At 50.3% G+C, this 20,409-nt stretch overlaps 1 protein-coding gene across 1 annotated transcript in view; it reads left to right on the plus strand.

Annotated features, from left to right (window-relative positions):
* Positions 1 to 20,409, plus strand: part of ITGA11 (integrin subunit alpha 11) — a 126,076-nt gene that overhangs the window by 28,347 nt on the left and 77,320 nt on the right. Inside the window, exon 2 of the mRNA XM_027067624.2 lies at positions 5,823 to 5,934. Within this exon, the coding sequence (XP_026923425.1) occupies positions 5,823 to 5,934 (112 nt within the window). The remainder of the gene's footprint in view (positions 1 to 5,822; positions 5,935 to 20,409) is intronic.

A 20,409-nucleotide genomic window follows, 5' to 3' on the forward strand; every position in this document is an offset into this window, starting at 1 on the left:
AAAGAGAAAGAAAGGGAGGGAAGGAAGGAAGGAAGAAAAGGAGAGAGAGAGAGAAAGGAAGGAAGGAAGAGAAAGAAAGAGAGAAAGAAAGAGAAAGAGAAAAAAAAGAAAGAAAGAGAGAAAGAAAGAAAAAAAAGAAAGAAAGGAGGGAGGGAAGGAAGGAAGGAAGAAAAGGAGAGAGAGGAAGGGAAGGAAGGAAGGAAGAAAGGAAGGGAGAAAGAAAGGAAGGAAGGAAGGAAGGAATAAAGAAAGGAATAAAGAAAGGAAGGAAGGAAGAAGGAAGAAGGAAAGGCCTCCTAGGGCAGATGAACAGCGTGGGCAGAGGCACTGAGGCAGCCCAGAGAACAGGGAATCTTGACTCAATTTAATTCAACCAAGATGTATTGAGTGCTTTCCACCTACCAGGCACTGCCACAGTTGGGGTACTGCATTCAGTCTCGTCACCCACCCTTCAAGGTGGGCATTATTAGTCCCATTTTATAGATGAGTAAACTAACAGCCAGAAAGAAGAAGGAACTGACCCCGGGTCGCCCATTAGCGAATGAATGCTGGAGCCAGGCTTCTAACCAGCCCTCCCTCATCTCAAAAGCCATGCCGTCTCCTTGCCTGGACTCACCCTCAAGGAGTCTGGCAGGAGGGCAGGAGGAGCTAGACAGTTCTGACACCTGTGCCAGGCAGGCTCTTCTCTTCTCCTTCCCTTCACACCAGAAATTCCTGCCTACCGCCTTTGGGCTGCCTCACCAATTTGTACGCATCAGCCTTCCAGGCTGCGATCACAGCCCCAGAAGCTTCCTGACTGCCCTAGCCCACCATGGTCCCTGCCTTCTCTAAGCGTCATGGCAGACTGGTCACAGCCTTGCACTTACTCTCCACGCAGCTCTCCCTAGCTGGTAGGCTCCCCACTCTCTTCCTGTCTTGCTCACCCCTCAGTGCTGTTCGGGGCTAGCCCCGGGCTGGGTGCTGAAGCCAGCAGTGAGTAAACAGACCCTATCTGGTGTTCGCGGAGCCGCCATCAACCAAATGATCACACCAGTTCCAACTACTAACTGTGATGATAAAGAAGTCACTTGTACTGGTGAGTACAAGAGGTGATGAGATCATCAGGCAAGACCTGGTATAATCGGGGGTCAGGGAGGCTTCTGGGGATGAGAGGGGATGTGACATTTGTGCTGAGATTTGATGAGGATGAGAAGTTCATCAGAGAGGCAGCAAGTGCAAAGGCCCCAGGGCGGGAGGAAGGGGCATCTTCGGGAGCAGAAAGGGGCCCTTGGTAACTGCACGCAGGCAGCCAGAGGAAAACTAGCACAAGTGAGTCTGCAGACGTGTGGAGGATTTGGGACCGGGCTGGGCAGTGGGGGGTGAGCCATGAAAATGGACCAGTGCAGCATGGAAGCCCAGCAGCTGACCTTGAGCTAGAGTGAGGGCTCCCAGTGGAGCTGTTGGCCAACAGGAGCTCTGGATGCGTGCTGGCCAGTGTGCCTCAGCATTTGGGACTGGGACTACCCCACCTGGTAACGGGGCCATGGTGTTCACCTTAGCCTGCAGTGGTACTCAAGCTCAGGGCTGTGATTTCCATCCCTTCTTGGGACTGACTGGTGCTTTTTAAAAATACAGATAAGCTTCTGAAAAAGCTGATGTAACTTTGGCCACAGTCCACAGGAGAGCAGCCCAAGAATTGTGGGTTTCCACCCTCTGTCATCAATAGCAAGGGCAGAAAAGCAGCCAGTCTCCCAGCGTCTCTGCGACTGGCCTGTCGATTCCTGTCAAAAACAACTTTGTTTTGTTTTATTGGTATTTGGAGATCGTAAATCTCTGAGAAGAGTACATTCCCCACGTGTGAAAGCCATCTGCCATCAGAGGAGTGGGCCAGAGATCTCGTTGGGAGCTGAGGTCAGAGCATCCGACTTGACATCACTTTTAGGAAACCCATTCTCTGGCTTGGTTTGATCAGAAGCAAATGCCCACGCCAGTGAGGACACCACCACTTTGGAACTTAATACCCTGGCCCTGAGGGCTTTTGTCCTCTAGCCTGTGGCTGGCTTCACTAATCCTATCCCCAGGAGGTTGGGGGTGGGGGTGCAGGGGAGACTAGACTGGTCCTAGACAGACCCCCAGGTGACGGAAGGAGAACAGGGATCCGCCTTCTCTCCATTTCCTTCTCCCAGCAGAATTCCAAAGCAGAGGAGGTGGCCCCTGAGGGCAGAGGGCAGGGAAGACCCCCTTCTCTGAAAAAAATATTCCCTCCTCCCTATTGGGTCCTTGTTATAAAAGGCTGGTCTCCCAGGGGTAACACATCACCCCAGTGCCCTGAGCTATTTGATCATGGACTTGCTCTGATCTCCTCCCAGCTGAGTGATTTAGGGCAAATTATTTAACCTCCTACAGGTAGGATAATACCTATCTCACAGAGCTGGTGTAAGATCTAACTAATTAATGTAAAATCGATGGTTAGATGCCTAGAATCATGCCCGGAACATCTCAGTGCTCAGGAAATATCCTTTTCTTTCCCCTTTTCCTCATGGAGGGGAGAGGGCATCCCAGCCCAATGTGGCGCCTGGTTCCCAGCCGTCCAGTCAGTCGATACCTATGACCAGGCACCAAGGGCTAAGGAGAAGCTGAGGGTACAGCAGTGTTTCCTGCCACTTAGAGAACATAGGAATATTATGGTCTATCAGCCGCATGATGAAAAACAGATAAATATGTAATATGTTTGTGATAAGTGCTGTCAGGAAAAATGGAGGAGAAGGGGGACGGAAAGTGACGGGATGGCCCGGTGGTGGATAAGATGGCACTGAGACAGACACCTGGATGACTTGAGGGGTGAGCTGTGCAGCTGACCGGGGAGGAGTGTTCCAGGCAGAGGGAACAGCCAGGGCAAAGGCGCTGAGCAGAGGGCGGTCTGAGGCATCATTAGGACCGACCAGTGGGGAAAGCGTGGCTGGAGCAGATGGATGGAGGAGGGAGGACAGGAAATGAGCAGAAAGAACAGCATGAGGGGCGGCTGGGTGGTTCAGTCAGTTGGGCATCTGACTTCCGCTCAGGTCATGTTCTCGCCATTCGTGAGTTCAAGCCCCCAATCAGGCTCTGTGCTGACAGCCCAGAGCTGCTTCAGATTCTGCGTCTCCCTCTCTCTCTGCCCCTCCCCTGTTCATGCTCTGTCTCTGTCTCAAAAATAAGTAAACATTAAAAAAAAATTTATAAAAAGAAAGAACAGCACGGGGGCGGGGAGGGCGTGGTCACACAGGGCCTTGCAGGTAAGGAGTCTGGCTATGACTGAGTGGGGTGGGAACCCAGTGGAGGGTATGGGGCTGAGGAGTAACAGGATCTGACAGATCTTGGAGGGACCCCCTGGCCATGTTCACACAAGAAGCACTGGCAGTGGGAGGACCTCAAAGACACAATTTATGGCCTCATCTTCCCTGGCCCTCACCCTCCTGTAGGCCTGGAAATGGTGGGAGGGTCCTGACGACCAGAGTGTGCCTTCCCCTTCTTCAGGGTCACCTCCTCCTGCTGAGGTCAGATACAGAAGAGGACCAGGGACACCATGGGGTGTCTCCAGGGGGCGCCAGGGAGCCAGACAAAGTGTTGCACACCATCAGGGATGTGGCCTGTGCCTGTAAATGTGCGTGTGTGTGCACACAGGCCTGTGTGTGTGCACACAAGCATGTGTGCGCGCGTGTATTGCGTGTGCACATGTATATGTGTGTGCATGTGTGTGTGCGTGTGTGTATGTGTGTTCCCTCCTGGAACGGATTTGGAGAGAGAGCAAGTTCCTTGTCTGCAAACCCCGCTTCTTCGACCCCTCGCTGCCCACCTTCCAGCCCTGCATAGGTGACACTATTGTCCCTTTCTCTTCCAGGACATGCCCTTACTGGCCAAGAACCAGGGTCCTTGGTTCCTCCCCCTGGGCTCACCTGACCAGGGTCCCCTTTCCTGAGGCTGCCTGCTGCTAACCAGGCTGATAAGTCTGTTCAGAGTCTGGGCCTGGTAAATAAGGCGCTAATGAGTTAAGTACGTCTCCCAGCCCCACTCTGGGCCATGACACTAAATTCCTGTGGCAGATTAGGAATATGAGGACAGCTACATAGCAGCTTGTTGCCACTGTCCTCTCCTGTTTCCATGGCAGGATCCATCCCGCTCATTGATCACACTAGTCTTGCCCACCGAGCACAGACTTGACCTCAGAATCTCTCTTAACACAGTGCTCCAGGCAGCACTAATAACCAATTGACATAGACAAGGGAGATAACATATATCTAATATCCCGACTCCAAGGAGTTCCAGTTTTCCCTCCGGGATTCTAATTCAATGACTCTAATGATGAAACTTTTGGCCACTGCATCCATTCGCAGAGCAAAAAAGAAAGTGTGGAAGAAACGACTTGTTCTTTTACAATAGGTCTTGTTCAAGTAGGTGCCCCTGGGCGTCCCCCTCAAATACTCAGCCCGGGGATTCAGTGTCCATGGGCAGGACAGTGGGACACTCAAGGTACTAGCCTCACATTCAGAGTCCCTGTCCCGCAGGCTACCCTTTGCTACCCACGTCACAGGGCTGTCATAGAGGTCAAATGGGTAACATATATGTAAAAGTTCTTTGAAATACATAAACGTGTATTTCACGCCCTACACATACGTGAAAGGAGGGGGGGACAGTGATATTCTGTCTATTCTATTCTATTCTACTGATTGTATTTCACTAATCTGAAAATTTGGGCTGATGGTAGGATCCCACCCCTCAAGTCCCATGGGTCCCAAGTTTGGTGTTCCTACTACTAATAATGGGTAAGGAGGCCAGACATGCCCTGAAAATGCCTCGTGGAGGGAAGGAGTCAAAGAGCAGGCATCTCAGGTCCTCGTTCTTGCTGCTACCACTGACCCCCTGTGCACCCTTGGACAAGCCTCGTAACCACTTTGGCACTGGATCCCCCTTTGCCAAATGTGGATGATGCTTGTTCATTCTCCCAAGGTCCTGCGAGGGAGAATGGTGGCAGATGTGAAGAGACTTGGGAACCAAGCTGCCATGCAGATGTGAGCTGTTGTTTCTTGTGATTTGGCACAAGAATGCCAAAGGTTCAACACCAAGGCTGTCTGGCAGGTGGAATCGGTTCATTGACACGTGACCTAACGAAACAAGGAAAACCTTAGAGGCCAGGGTGAAAGGGTTACGAGACTATTTGTCTGCTTTGCGTCAACTGCCCCAGCCGAGCAGTGACCCCCAACCGAAGTCAGGCAGAGCTTTGCAAATCCGTTCAGAAGGTGGTGGTGAGCCAGTAGAGCTGGAGTCATGGCCACTAGGAACAAAGGCTTGGCGGGGGACAGGTGGGAAGGCAGTTCCTTGACTCTTTAGCAGGCAGAGATGAGACGGAGGAAGAGAGGGAGGAGCAGGAGGGACAGGAGGAGGAGAAAGGAGAGAAAAGAGAGAACGAAATGGAAGAGGCAACCAGCAGAAGCTAAAAGGAGTGGAGTTGGAGGTAGGGATAGTGGAAGAGGAAAGGAGCTATCTTCTCCGCACCCCTACCATGAGACTGGCATTCTCAGAAGGAGGGACCAGGTCTTCCCAGTCAGACCTGGTCTACTTGAGAGTAGGTTTTGTGCCTCCCCTATCAGATTATGGCTCTTGCGGGGCAGGGGGTGCGCCTCTCCTACCTCTCCTGTCAGACTATGGGCTCCCCAAAGCAGGGACTACATTAACCACCTCATATGGCGGCTCCCCAAGGACAGGGGACCATACTCCTCCCACACCCAAGACCTGCCAGTGGGGACCATCAACCAACTGGGGCCCAGACCTCTTCCTGCCTGACTATCCTCTTCTCCCCACCCCAGGGTTCACAGACACCTTCAACATGGACACCAGGAAGCCTCGAATCATCGCTGGCTCCAGGGCCGCCTTCTTCGGTTACACAGTGCAGCAGCATGACATCAGTGGCAATAAGTGGTGAGTGAGGGGCGCCTGGGTGGCTCATTGGTTAAGCGTCCAACTCTTGATTTTTGCTCGGGTCATGATCTCACACTTGGTGAGACTGAGCCCCGCATCAGGCTTTGCACTCAGCGGAGATTCTCTCCCTCCCTCTGTCTCTGCCCCTCCTCCATTTGTGCATGCTCTCTCTTTCTTTCTGTCGAAAAGAAAAGAAGTGGTGAGTGAGAGCTGTCACCCCACCCAGCCCTGGACCCCCCCACACCCAGCCCCTCCATTGGCTGCCCACAGTGGCCCTCATGTGTAGACACCTTCATGTCCGGTGACTTGACTTCTTGTCCTGGCTTCATATCATCTGCCCTTGACTATGAAACCTCGAGCATTCCACGTCAGGCCCTCCATCTTCTCATCTGAGAAATGGGAATGAAAATAGCACAGGTGGCACGTTATGTGACAGCATAGGTAGCGGGCATCCAGAACCGATAGTTACCCCTTCCCGTCTGCTCTCAGGGCCTCAGTGTCTCATCAGTGGGGTAGTGCCTCTGATCCTGGCTGCTTGGAGAGGTGTCGGGGGGTGTCTCTGAGGATGGGTGTGTGTGCTCACAAGCTAAACCACAGGCGAAGGTGGGGCAGAGGAAAGCGAGAGTGAGACAGGGTCGGGGGAGAGGGCCAGGAACGCCTCTGGGGGCAGGGACAATCAAGAGGGGGGAAGGTCTGCCTCTGACTTTTAAAAATAACTTTATTGGCTTATATTTTACGTATCATAAAGCACTCTTTTCAAGTGTACAGGTCAATGTTGTTTTTTTTTTTTTCCCCAAGTCAGTGATTTTTTTTTTTAAAACAAATTTACTAACTTATGCAGCCATTGCTATAAATCAGTCTTGGAACGTTTTCAGCACCCCAGTAAGATCTGCCCCACACATGTACTATTAATCGCCATTCTTCTCCCTCTGCTTGGGTTTTAGCTGCCAGAAGGCAAGGCCCTCCTTCCCGAAATGGAAGAGGCTGGGCCTCTCTTGGCCCTCGTAGATACCCTTGACGAGTCAAGGGACCACACAAACAGTGGCGATAAACGTTCTACCCTGCTCTCTTCCCAGTGTTGCCTCTGCCTACCCTCCCCAACCTCTTCTCCTTCCACTTTCTCCACTCCTTTCTTATAGTCAACACTCTAGCCAAACTGAATTTTTTCTGTTTTTCCAGTTCTCCCTCTAGACCTTCTTTGCACATGCTATTCCCTCCCTCAGTGATGTCGTCTCCTACCTTCCCCCCTCACCTTACCCCACCATGCTGATCTGGCTAATCCTCTCATTTTTTTTAAAGGAGTATCTTATTGTCTTTCTTTTGAGGTGTAACTAGACACAATAAAATGTAGACATCGCCACTGTACAGCTCAGTGAAATTTTACCTATGTATAGGCCCGTGTCATCACCTTCCAGAACATGATCCAGAACATTTCCAGCCCCTCAGAAAGCTCCCGTGTGACCCTTGTCACATGGGAGGGGCAGTCAGTGCCCCTCCAAGTAATCCCTATTTTGACCACTGTCACCAGATTTGTTTTGCCTGGTTTTGCACTTCATATAGATGGTATCATACTGTAAGTACTCATTTATACCTGACCTGTTTTACTCAACATTATGTCTTTGGGGTTTAATATATCGCGGAATGTATTATACTTCATGCTCCTTCACTGGTGTAATATTCCACTGCAGCAGTGTATTTATTCACTTAATTATTGATGGATATTTGGGTTGTTTCCATTTTTTGGCTAATTTGAGTGGAGATGCTATTAACATTCTCATATATGTCTTTTGGTGGATGTCTGCTCTCATTTTTATTGGGTGTATACTCAGGAGGAGAATCACTGAGTTGAAGGGTAGGTAATGTAGCTTTAGTATGATCTGCCAAGCACTTTTTTCCAAAATGATTTGCCAATTTCAACTTTTCTTTAGTAATGTAATGGAGTTTCCATCGCTCCATATTTTCACTAACACTTGGTATTATCAGTCCTTTTGATTTTAGCTATTCCGGTGGTATCTCCTTGTGAGTTAAACTTGGGTTACTATAGCGACTAATGCTGTTGAGTAATTTTGTGTGAATGTACTGGCCTTTTGGTATCCCGTTTTGTGAAGTGTCTGATTTGTGACTTTTGCCCATTTGAAAAATTGTGTTGTGTTTTTTTTCCTTATTGTCTTATAGAATTTTAAAAAACATATTCCGCATACAAATCCTTTGTCAGAGAAAAGCATTGCAAAGAACTCCTAGTCTGTGATATGCTTTTTCATTCTCTTAATGGTATCTTTCAAGGAACAGAAGTTCTTAACTTTAATAAAGTTTAACTTGTAAAACTGTCTTATGGTTAGTGTTTCTTGTACATCCTGTTTAAGAAAACTAACAGTGCTTCTCTCAATAGTGCTTTCAAGTTTTCAGTGTAAAATTCTTGTGTCTTTTACGACATTAACTCCTAGGTATTTGCTATTTTATGCTAATTAAAGTGGAATGTTATTTCATTTTCTAATCTTTTTTTTTTTTTGGTAGTATAGGAAAAGACAGTCAGGGTGCCTGGATGGCTCAGTTGGTTGGGTGTCTGACTCTTGATTTTGGCTCAGGTTGTGGTCCTGGGATTGTGGGATTGAGCCCCACATCAGCCTCTGCATTGAGTGTGGAGCCTGCTTGGGATTCTCTTTCTCTCTCTCTCTCTCTCCCTCCCTCCCTCCCTCCCTCCCTCCCTCCCTCCCTCCCTCTGCCCCTTTTCCCCAGCTCGCACACACTCTCTCTCTAAAACAAAATGTAAAAAAATAAAAAATATGGTTGGTTTTGTATCCTTACATTATATCCAGCAATATTATGAAATTAACTTATTATTTCTAATAGTTTGATACTATTCTTCTGAATTTCCTGGGTATACAATCAGATCATTTGAAATAATTACAGTTTTATTTCTTGTTTTCCAGTCTTTGTAGCTTTTATTTATTTAAATTGCCTAATTGCAATGGTCAGGACCTTCAGTACAAAGTTGAATAGAAATTGTGACATTGAACACACTTTTCTTATTTCCTTTATAAGAGGGAAAACTTACAGTATTTCACAATTAAATAAGATTTTGACTATAGCTTATTCACTTGTTATAGATACCTTCAGATTAAGGAAGTTTTTTTTCCTATTCCTACTTTTCTGAGGTTGTGTGTGTATATGTGTGTGTGTGAGTAAGTGTTGAATTTTATCAGGTGCTTTTTCTGCAAAGACTGCAGTGTTATATGGTTCTTCTCCTTTATTTTGTTAATATGGTTAACTATACTCATTGATTTTTCTAAAAAAATTTTTCCATTGATACATTCTCAGGAATTCTGTTTCTATGTACATGAGGTATACTGTGTAGCTAAATGCATCTGATACATTCTTAATTACAGATATTTTATTTTGCAGCTCCTGAATTTCAATTTGATTCTTTTTTATAGATCCTAATTCTATTAAAATAATCTTTCTCCCATTTGTTGATTTTTTAGTCTTTTTTTTTTTTTTTTTTTTACATACTAATCATAGTTATTTTGAAGTCCTTGGCTAACTCCAATATCTGGATCATCTCTGGGTCTGCTTCTGATGACTATTTATCTTATGATTATCAGTTGATTATCCTGATTCTTTGCCTGTTTAGTAATTTTTTATTTTAGTCTATGCTGGACATTGTGAATGTTACACAGTAGAGGCTATAGATTATGTTACCTTCTTTAAAAGAATTATACATTTTCAGGGCACCTAGGTGGCTCAGTTTGTTAAGCATCCAACTCTTGGTTTTGGCTCAGGTCATGATCTCACAGTTCATGGGTTCAAGCTCTGTATCGGGCTCTGCATTGGCAGCATGGAGCCTGCTTGGGATTCTCTCTCCGTCTCTCTCTGCCCCTTCCATGCTTGCTCTCTCTCTCTCTCTCTCTCTCTCTCTCTCTTTCTTTCTCTCTCTCTCTCTCTCTCTCTCTCTCAAAATAAATAAATAAGCATTGTAAAATAAAATAAAATAGGATAAAATAAAATAAAATAAAGAATTATATATTTTGTTCTGAGAGGCAATTAAAATACTGATGAAATCACCTAGATCTTACCATGGCTTTGTTTGGGCCTTGGTTAGGGCAGCTATCATCTAGTTTTGTCCTTCCTCTTAGGGTGTGGCCTTAATTCCTAAGGCATGGATTTTCTGGGATCTCCCCTGAAAGCCCACAATAGTCATCAAAGTTTCTCCATTCAGATCAGGCATCAACCCCAACATCTCCCAGGCATCGGACAGCCTCTAAAAACTCTTCCCCACCAGCAGATTTTCTAGAGTCTCACAGGATGCATACGCAGCTTAGGAGTCAGCCAAGGATCCTGAGGGAAAATGTTAGCAGAGTTTGGGGGGCTCTTTTTCTGTGGTTGTCTCCCTTCTGCCTGCCCCTACCAAATCCTAGTTTCAGCCCCAGCCTCAATCACTGTTTCCTCCACTCAGCACGGCTGCTGCTCTCTGGATTTTATTCCCCTGTGCCCAAATAAGGAAAGTTCCCTCATGTAGAGAGCCGGGGTGAGTGTGGATTTAGCTCCTCTGCTTGCCTTTTCGGAGTACCGAGCTCTGCACTGATTGCTGCCCAGTGCCTGAAAATAGTTGTTACGTGTGTTTTATCTAGCTTTCATAATTTGTTTATGGCTAGAATTGAAAGTCCACGTTCTTTTATCAGATGAGATTTCACTTCCTCTGAGAAACCTTCTCTGACCATCCCTTCCCATCACCAGAGTAGTTGTCCCATAGAATTCTGTATTTTGTTTTTCATAACTTTCATCAAACTGGATAGTGATTGCTTGTTTCATTGTCTTTCTTTCTGAAATGAGGGGTATAATCCCTGGCAGTTAGTAGATGCTCAAAAGAACATATTTTGAAAGACTAAAATAATGATTTAAAACATTTTTTAATGTTTATTCATTTTTGAGAGACAGAGCATGAGCAGAGGAGGGGTAGAGAGAAAGGGAGACACAGAATCTGAAGTAGGCTCCAGGCTCTGAGCTGTCAGCACAGAACCCGACGCGGGGCTTGAACCCACAGACCGCGAGATCATGACCTGAGCCGAAGTCAGACACTTAACCAACTGAGCCACCCAGGTGCCCCAAAAGACTAAATTAATGATTTAAATCTCTCTCAGCCAGCCCCAAAATATGGTACATATTTTGTATGCGCTGTAAAGGGTTAAAGATTGAATGGAACTGGGGGTGTCTGGGTGACTCAATTGGTTAAGCACCTGAGTCTTGATTTCAGCTCAGGTCATGATCTCATGGTTTGTGAGTTTGAGCCCTGTGTCAGGCTCTGTGCTGACAGTGTAGATCCTGCTTGGGATTCTCTCTCTCCTCTCTCTCCGCCCCTACCCCTGCTGGTGTTCTCTCTCTCTCTCTCTCCCTCTCTCTCCCTCTCTCTCAAAACAAATAAACATTAAAAAAAAAAAGATTAAATGGAACTGGCTTTGGCAAGATTGAATTTGTTTTGACTACTATTTGTTTATTAAGCTTCTGTTAGCGTTACTAGTTTCTGCAAAATATTAGTGTGAGTAAGGCATGGTTTCACTCACAAATAACTCACAGACCATTTGAGGAGGCGGCACTAATATCCTTGAAATAATTAAAAAACAATACAAGACAAAATATGAGCTGCTGTTAATTATGTTCATCTTTGTAAGGCCACTTTCTCCATGCGGCTTTCTGGATCCTTCTCCTGGCCTAAAATGGCCTTACCTTTCCTAAACCCTCTCTCCGATGGCATATATCACTTCCTACCTTGTATTGGAGTGACTTAGGCCCACGGTGCATCCCCCCCTACTGGACACCGTCTTCGTTTCCCTGTGTCTGAGAGCAGCCCACACAGCATCTTCCTCATAGAAGAAACTCAGCCCGAGTTTGAAAGGAGAAATCCCTGTGCCTGGGGTCTCTGGGAGGCCTTCATAGAAGAGGGGCGTCTGAGTGGAGTCTTGGAGGTTGAGCCTAGAGGAGCAGAAAGGTCTGATAGAATCAACTCCTGGTCACTTTTGCTGATCTGAGCACATCGTGGGAGAGGGCTGGTACTACACTGTAGCCATGTGTCCTGGGTTTGTTTTCTGTCACAGCTGGGTTGGGAGAGACAGAGAGGCCCTGGAACCCCAGGGAGCTGCACCTCATGCAGAACGGACAGGAGCACACAGGGCCTTTCAGGAACCTGTCCCCACTGCAGGGACACCCGTTTATCCAACTTGGATACTTGCTTTTCGCTTCCCACCCCCCGGCCCCCATTTTTCCTGCCCTATAGGGCAGCATCCCAAGAGCTGTGCTCAGACACAAGACTCTGTGGATGTTGATCATAGGAAAAGAGGTTGATGCCAGTGTCATTTGGGGGACACTGGCTGGAAATTATGCACGGGGACGGCTCCAGTGGTGCGTGTTGATTCAACTCCATGCAGCAGGCGGCTCAGAGGGAGGGCAGATGCAACGGCTTGCTGTCCAAAGACCGTCTCTCGGAGGAAGACCTTGGGAGAAGCTCTCTCGGCCTCCCTGTGCCTCTGTTTGCTTGTGTCTAGAATGGATATGAACTTACCGATCTCAGGGTGTTAGGCAAGATCAGAAAATACCCCAAACGTGAATGTGTACAGCAGGCAGTGGGGACTGAGCGGCTTGCAGCGAGCAAGCAGCCAACCCTGAAATGGGGCCTCTGGACGCTTGGTCGAGAGTCTTCCTCTGACAGTCTGCCTCCTGGGTATGGACCTGGCTCCCAGCCCTTAAGGCAGGGCTGGTACACCTGGGTTGGCATCTCCTGGGCCTGCAATGAGGCCAGGGAGTGTGTGTTTTAAAGAGCTCCCCAGGAGACTCTCGCAGGGGGACCCGTGAGGATCACCATCTCCCCTGAGGGTGGGGAGATGCGAGTAGGGGACCACATCACTCCCCAGTGCCTGCCCAGAAATCCAGGCCCCAGCACCGCTGCAGAGAAGGACCCACCAGCTATCTTCCACCACAGGCGCCAAGGAGGCCTGGCCCCCATTTACCAGGCTGTGGGCCTCCTCGAACGTCAAGGGCACCAGGGCCTGGTGTAATCAGCTGCAGGATGAAGGGGGACAGACCTGGTGGGGATGTCACTTGATTTCCTTAATCCTTCCCCTTCTGCCCATTGCGCCCCAACTCCATACTCAAGCTAGGCAAAGCCTTGAACATTTTGCCACGTGTCTTGGTTTCAGCAGCAAAAACGACACTCACAGACACACAAAAAGGAAAAGAGCAAACAAATTCCTCTTGTGCTAAGTATTCTCTGCCCCTGCTTTTAAAGCCCTTGTGTATTTTCAGAGAAATTTAATCCATGTGACTCTAATGCATGTACATTGAAGTCATTAAGTCAGTTGATTTTTTTCAGACCATTTGATGTCCCAGAAGCTCCGGTGTAGGGTTTGCAGAGGGCCTCTCCGTGCCTTTGGTCCCCCCGGGGCAGGAAGCCTCCTGGTGCTAGGAAAAAAAGCAGAGCTGGGCCCCACAAGTTTCCAATTTGTCATTGAAGCTGTCACCCCTGGAGAGAGAAGCGCCAGCTCTCAGCAAGGCAGAGCATGTTGCTCTGTCCCCTTGAGGGCACTGGGGAGCAGGAGCTAGACAGCCCTGGTGGGCTCCACAAAGGGAGCCCTTTGGAACTCAGTGGGATTCTAGAACAAGAGGGCCTGGTGAGGTCCCTGGGGTGCAGGTTCAGGGATGTGAGCCACATGTAAGAGAGGTAGGCTTTGTCCTCATCTTCCAGGGGAGGCAACTGAGACTGAAGAGAGAGGACACGGTAAATGCCCGAGCCAGGTCTGGGGCCCAGGTCTCATTAGCCCCAGAGGAGCCCAGAACAGAAGCAGCCCCACCAGCTGGAAACCCACAGTCTCCGTCAGCGGTGTCTCTCCCCACTGGCCATGCTGCTGGCCCCATGGGAACTGAGGCAGTGGTGTCCCCCAGGACCCAACTCTAGCAGAGTCACATAAATGTGCTGTGCCCAGCCAGGAAGAGAGGGTGTATGCTCATAGAACCCCAACCAATACCCAATGATCAATAAATACCAAGAGAGGGCACACAGAAAAGATCAGGGGAATTCACGTGAGGGAGAAATTTCTAATTCAGGAGGCGGAAGGAATCGGGGGAGGCTATGGAGGAGGGGGCTTCCAGATGGGCAGGATTTCCATGGGCAGAATGGATGTGGGTGAGAAAAATATAACAGATGGAGGGAACAGCATGGGTGATTGTGCAGAGGAGGAAAAAAAAAAAAGAGGCCATGTTTAGAGAAAGGATGCCATCCCATGTGGCTGGAGGAGAAGGTGCAGAAAGCAGAGCAGTGAGGCCAAAGACTGGGAGGGCGAGGACAATACCCTAGAGACTCCTAGACACCAGAGTAAGGCGACTGTATCTGGGAGGCAATGGGGAGCCATTGGAGGTTTCAGAGCAGGAGAGCGGTTCACCCGAGGTATAATTTTCAGGGTGCTCAGTTTGGCTACTATGTGAGGATGGAACCAAGGGAGGAGAGCCTAGAGGTGAGGAGGCTGGTGGGAAGGCTATGGAAGTCTAGGTTAAGGGGAAGGTCTAAGGGCCGGGGTTTGAGGAAGGGGCGGACCTTATGAGTGTCAGTAGTTCATTCATTCATCCTTGAGAACCTGGTGCTAGATCCTGGGAATTCAATGGTGAACAAAACTACGGAGTCCCAACCCTGATGGAGCCCTTCTTCTAGCGGGGGAAGACACATTGTCAGTTTCCCCATCATCTGTCAGATGGCGATCCGTGCAATGGAGAAGCATTAGGCAGGGTAAGGGGAGCTTACGAGTTGGGGGAAGTGCTGCCGCCTTATGCTGGCCACCGAGAAAGGCCTCAATGCTAGGGTGACAGCAGTCAGAGACCGGAAGGAAAGGGAGAATCTGAGACAATCACGGATACTTGAAAAAAAGAAAAAAAAAAAAAAAAAAAAGAGTGTTCCAGGCAGAGAGGATGGCAAGTGTAAAGGCCCTGAGGTAGGAAGATGCTCAGCATGTTCAAGGAACCATGAGTGTGGCTGGAGTAGAGCGAGCTAAGGCAAGAAGAGAAGGCGGCAGATGAAACAGGTTGAAGGATGGCTGGGGGCATATCTGGCTGACTGGCAAAACAGTGAAAAAACAGAAAAGCAAAACCCAGCAATAGGAGACAGACTTTGGGGGAACGTGTGAGCTAAGCTTTGGCCCCATTGGTCTGAGGTATCCAAGGGTCATCGGGGACAGGTGGCCGGCTGGCAGCAGGGGACAGAGACCTTCACCTTGGCGGGCAGATCAGGGCCCAGACTCAGATGTGCGTTGGGAGAACTAGGTTCACAGAGGAGCGTTCAGAGAGGAGGAGGGGGCTGAGGAAAGAACCCTAGGATGCCCCGTGGGTGGGAGTGGGGAGGAGGGAGAGGGAACCATCAGAGGCAAGGGGGAGATGGGGGTTCAGTGTCGCAGAGGGCAGAGGAGGGGGGAATTGCAAGACAGAGGGGGTGGTGCTCACACTCTGAAGCTTGTCCCCGAGAGCCTCTCCGAGAAGCCGCCGGGGGGCCCAGCCGGGGAGTTTGCAGCGCTGGGCAAACCTCTACGGGGCCGGAGCCCTTGCGATGGGCAGATGGAAGCACTCAGGATGCACACTTATGCACACAGAGTACATCTAGAGGCTCTCGAGAGGACTCACTGCAACTTGTGTGAACCTCTAGAGCAAGTGGTCCTCACACGTCAGCGGGGGCACCAGACTCCCTGAGGGCCCCACATCCAGAGTTTCTGAGTCCACAGGTCTGGGGTGGGACCTGAGAACTCACTTGTCTAGCAAGCTCCCAGGGGCTGCTGGGGCTGCTGGTCTGGGGACCACACTCTGAGAACCACAGACCTAGAGATCTCTGTCCCCGGAATCTTAAGTTCATGGCAACAGGCAGAAGCAAAATGACCTGAACCGTGTGCGGGGAACCTGTGGGGAAATGGGGACTTTGAGAGCCCAGAGCCAGCTGGGGATGGGGCTGCAGGGGGCGGGGGGGCGGTTTGCGAAAACCTGCTCGCACTTCACTATTGTCATCCCCCTAAGACTCCTCCTGTCTCCCTTAGCCCTTCTTCTGCCTTCTCCTACCTTTCCATTTTCTTTTTTCTTCTCTTTGCCCATTTCCTCTGCCTGGTTTCTGGATTTCCCATCCTGCTCCTTACTTTTCAGTGTTTCTTCCCCTCCGCCCCTTCAGCCCCTCCTCCACCGCATCCCTTGTCTCCCCACGCCCCACTTCCTCCTTGGCCCCTGCACTGGAGTCTCAGGTGGGGCCAAAGCCAGGGGAGACTGTCCTGTACCCCCCCTTCCCAGCCCTCGCTCCTGTGCACAGCCACCAGTGTATTAATCTCATCAGCCTGACTGTACCGTTAAGGGGAGGGACCCCGGCCCAACTCCCCGGCATCTGCCTACCTGGCCTGCTCAGATGTCTTCTAGCACTACCTGGCCAGTGGTGCGCACCCATGGCTGGGGACGGAGGGGAGCTTCTGTGCAGACAGGGGAGCGAGGGGGAAGGGCCCTGGAGGCAGAGAGGAAACAGGAAATCCAGTAGATTAGGAGGACCCCCACAGAACCATGCTGGCGCCTCAGTCTCCAGGCAATTCTGGGGTGTCCTGGTGGGAAACAGCAACTTCCGTTTGGGGAAAAGAAGCATCTTGAGTATAACTGTCATCACCCTCAGCAACAGAAGGACAGATTTGGTGGCTTGGTTCATCCAAAGTCCTAGACAGCCTCCCATCTCTTTGAGGGGGTCCCTGTGAATTCTTCTGCGATGACTGAACTCAGGGACTGTGTGGTCAGATGCTGAAAGGGCTGTGCCATTGTCCTGCATGTGGACACTGAGGTATTGGGAGCGAGATGGAGGGCTGCGTGCACACCCTGCCAGCACCTCCCCCATCCCAGGGCTACGTGCGCACCCTGCGAGGACCACCACTTCCCCCCAAAAGCTTGGCAGCACGTGGGGAGTCAGGCACCCTCAGCCCCTAAGGCAAAGTTGGAACGGACCTGCCCCGTATAGGATAGTAGATACCCCATCTCTCCCCAGAGACCTCTCCACCAGCGGAGACCCCAGGCAAGGGGGCTCTCTCCTTCGCCTGAAGACAGGGTCACCACTGGTGCAGTCTCCAGCAGACCCCAATTCTCAGAGGCTGAGGCGGATTGGGGAGGGACGGGGTGGCTGCGAGCAGGCCCGGGAGGCACAGAGCGACCTGTAGCAAACATCAATGTGGTTGGTCTTCAGGACTACTCCACCCCTGTGGCATCTCTCCCCACCCCACCCCTGCCTGGGAAGGGTCTTAGAAATTCTTCACCGCAATCCCCTTATTTTATAGACAAGGAAACTGAGTGCCAGAGACAGAGACTACACCCAGGTCACACAGCAAGTGAGTGGAAGAGGCAGGACTGAAACCAGGTCTCCCAGCTCCTCTTCCTGCGATCGGAGCCAGCCTCCTCCTCCCGTGATATCTCCACCTGGCGCCTAGGTGAAAACTGCCCAAGGCTTAGTCTACCCACCATCCTGGGTCTCTTGTCTCAAGATCACTAGGTGGTAGCTACTTACACTAAGTTGTGATTTGGGTAAGGTGCTCATTCTTTCCAATGCCTTTCTGTATAGACCTTCTCAGACAACAGGAGGCCCGCTGGAGACAGAATTTGGGGTTGACTGGAAAGCTAATCCATGAGGAATAAGTCCACAAAAACTGGGTGTCAAGCCCGAGCCCCGGAGTGCCCTCAGGCCCTGCCCTTCTCTCCCCTCCCAACCCTGGCGGTTTCCAGCCTCTCATTCGTGGCCCCCTCCCTCAGGGTTATGGCAGGTCTCAAGGTTGGTGCAGATCTTCTGCCTGGGCAGATACACGAAGGCACGAGGGGGTGGCTTTTTACTGCAGGAAACCTCTAGGCGTCCAGATCCACACAAACCTGCGTTCCCTTCCCTGCTCAGCCACTTTCCAAGCCGCCGGAACTGAAGCATGTCACAGCCACTTACTGGACCAGGGTTTCTTCATCTGCGAAATGGGCATAGTGATGCGAGCCCAAATGTGTTTTCATGAGGGAGCAATAGGAGATGGTGAGCGGGCAGATTTTGCTGGATAAGTTAGTGCCCTATGCTGGCCTGTCCCCCACAAAAGGATATGGTGTCTGGGGAGAGGTGTCAAGAAAAAGGGCCCTAAGGACTGTTGTTTGGGGCAGAATGACGGGTCTTATCCAAGCCCATCCCTCCTCCTTGGTGCCCATGCCGGTTGTCAGGCCTGGGGCGGCCTCAGCCTTTGTTGCTGGAGAAATCTCACCCAGGAACGTCCTAAGCCCTTTTCCTGGCTCAGGCCCCGGAGCAGGCTCCCAATACCGCAGCACATAAATACCCTCTGCTATTTTCTCTTGGAACAAATAAAATCCGGTGCCATGACTCATTCTGGTTAAAGGATAAATCACTACAGCACAGGATAGGATGAAACCACCCAACGCACCAGAGAGAGGAAGAGAGAGAGAAAAACTGCTCGCGGAAGGGAGGTGGGGGGATGTTGGCTCAGGGCCCCAGGCCAAGATACCCAGCAGACCCTGGCAGGCAGCACATGCACAAGAAGAGAGTGCTCCCCGCCCCTCCCCCAGAGGGCCAGAGCAGTGGGTATCCAGACAGTGGTCCTCCCGGGGAAGGAGCTGGGGGCCCTTCAGGGTCCTTCAGGGCCTGGAAGACGTACCAGAAGCCCACAGCTTAAGACGCAGCCAGCAAACGTTTTCAAGGCTCCTCCAAGCTCCAGATACTTTGATCTCTTCTTGCCTTGTTGTCTCTTCCTCTCCTCCTTTCTTTCTTGCCCTCTCCCTCTCCTCCTCCTCCTCCTCCTCCTCCTCCTCCTCCTCCTCCTCCTCCTTCTTCTTCTTCTTCTTCTTCTTCTTCTTCTTCTTCTTCTAATTCTTTCTTCTTCTTCTTCCTCTCCTCCTCCTCCTCCCCCTTCCCCTCTCTTCTTCCCCCTTCTCCTTCTCCCCCTCTTCCTCCCCCTCCTCTTCCTTCCCTTCCCCTGCCCTCCTCCTCCTCCTCCTCCTTTCTTTCTTTTCCTCTCCCTCTCCTCCTCCTCCTCCTCCTCCTCCTTCTTCTTCTTCTTCTTCTTCTTCTTCTTCTTCTTCTTCTTCTTCTTTTCTTCTTCTTCCTCTCCTCCTCCTCCTCCCCCTCCCCCTCTCTTCTTCCCCCCTCTCCTCCTCCCCCTCTTCCTCCCCCTCCTCTTCCTTCCCTTCCCCTGCCCCCCCTCCTCCTTCTCCTCCACCTCCTCCTCCTCCTTTCTTTAATGCCAGAACCACACAGGGAAACCCAGGACTTGAAGAGTATGTAGGCGATGGCCCAGGGAACCTGAGCCACAGAGACGACTGATCAACCTGACAGGGAGCTTGAGCAGGTCCTCTGGGTGGCGAACGACTTTAGTGCTGAGCTTGGAGAGGCAAGGGGCCAACCATTGCATGCTTTGGGGGTAAGACGCACAATCTTGGTAGTGGAAACGCTGAAAGGAAAGTCTCCTGGTTACTAACCTCCATGAAAGAAAATAAATTTAATTTGGGCAGTTCAGGGAAGCCAGAGGGATTTGCCAACTCAGCATCATCTCCACCCACCACCACCTCGCTCCCCTAGCCCCAGGGCCTATGGACTCTAACGCCTGGCTCCCCCGTCTCTGCCAGCAGGGCTCTTTTGGGGACCCCAACGTCCTTTCTAGGTCCAGTGCCGGACAGGGAAGGAGGGTTCCTTACGTAGAGAACAAAGTAATACTGAAACTCACTCCATGTTGAGAATGTCTTAACTATAATTGCATAGGTTTGAATTTTCAAGACTGGTTATTAATTGCTCATTGGCACTTTATCTGCAATTCTCATAACTGACACCAGGGGGAGCGGCAGCCCGGTAACGGCTCCTCACGCCAATCCTCCAGGCGCCCTGTAGATGTTACCGTTCAGGGTAGCCCGTGCTTCCGCTGGGTCAGGCTATAAAATGTGAAACACAGAACTCTGTTGAAAACCACAATCGGGGCGCCTGGGTGGTTCAGTTGGTTGAGTGTCCGACTCTTGATTTTGGCTCAGGTCGTGATCCCAGGATCGTGGCATCGAGCCCCGCCTCTAGCTCCCCGCCGAGCTCCGAGCGTGGAGCCTGTTAAGATTCTCTCTCTCTCCCTCTTCCCCTCTCTCCTGCTCTCTGTAAAAGAAAAAAATAAAAATAAAAAAAGAAAGAAAACCACAATAATCATGTTTTAAGGTTGTATTCAATTATGAAAACAAATCCATGTGCTTGCTACATACATGCTTTTTCTCACTGACTTTACCAGTGATGGGCCACTGCTTAATCTGAAACTCGTTTCCTCCAGGCTTGGATAGAATAGCTCCTTCTAGCTTTCCCTGACTTCTTCCTGAAGAAGGCTTCCTCAGGATCCCAGACTTGTTCAAATGGCTCTTCTTCTCTTCCACACGGCTCCAACCCTCAGGCACACACGGCCGATGGCAAAGGCTTGTCATTGACCAGAG

The sequence above is a fragment of the Acinonyx jubatus genome, chromosome B3 (assembly GCF_027475565.1).
Source record: "Acinonyx jubatus isolate Ajub_Pintada_27869175 chromosome B3, VMU_Ajub_asm_v1.0, whole genome shotgun sequence".
Classification (NCBI taxonomy): Eukaryota; Metazoa; Chordata; class Mammalia; order Carnivora; family Felidae; genus Acinonyx; species Acinonyx jubatus.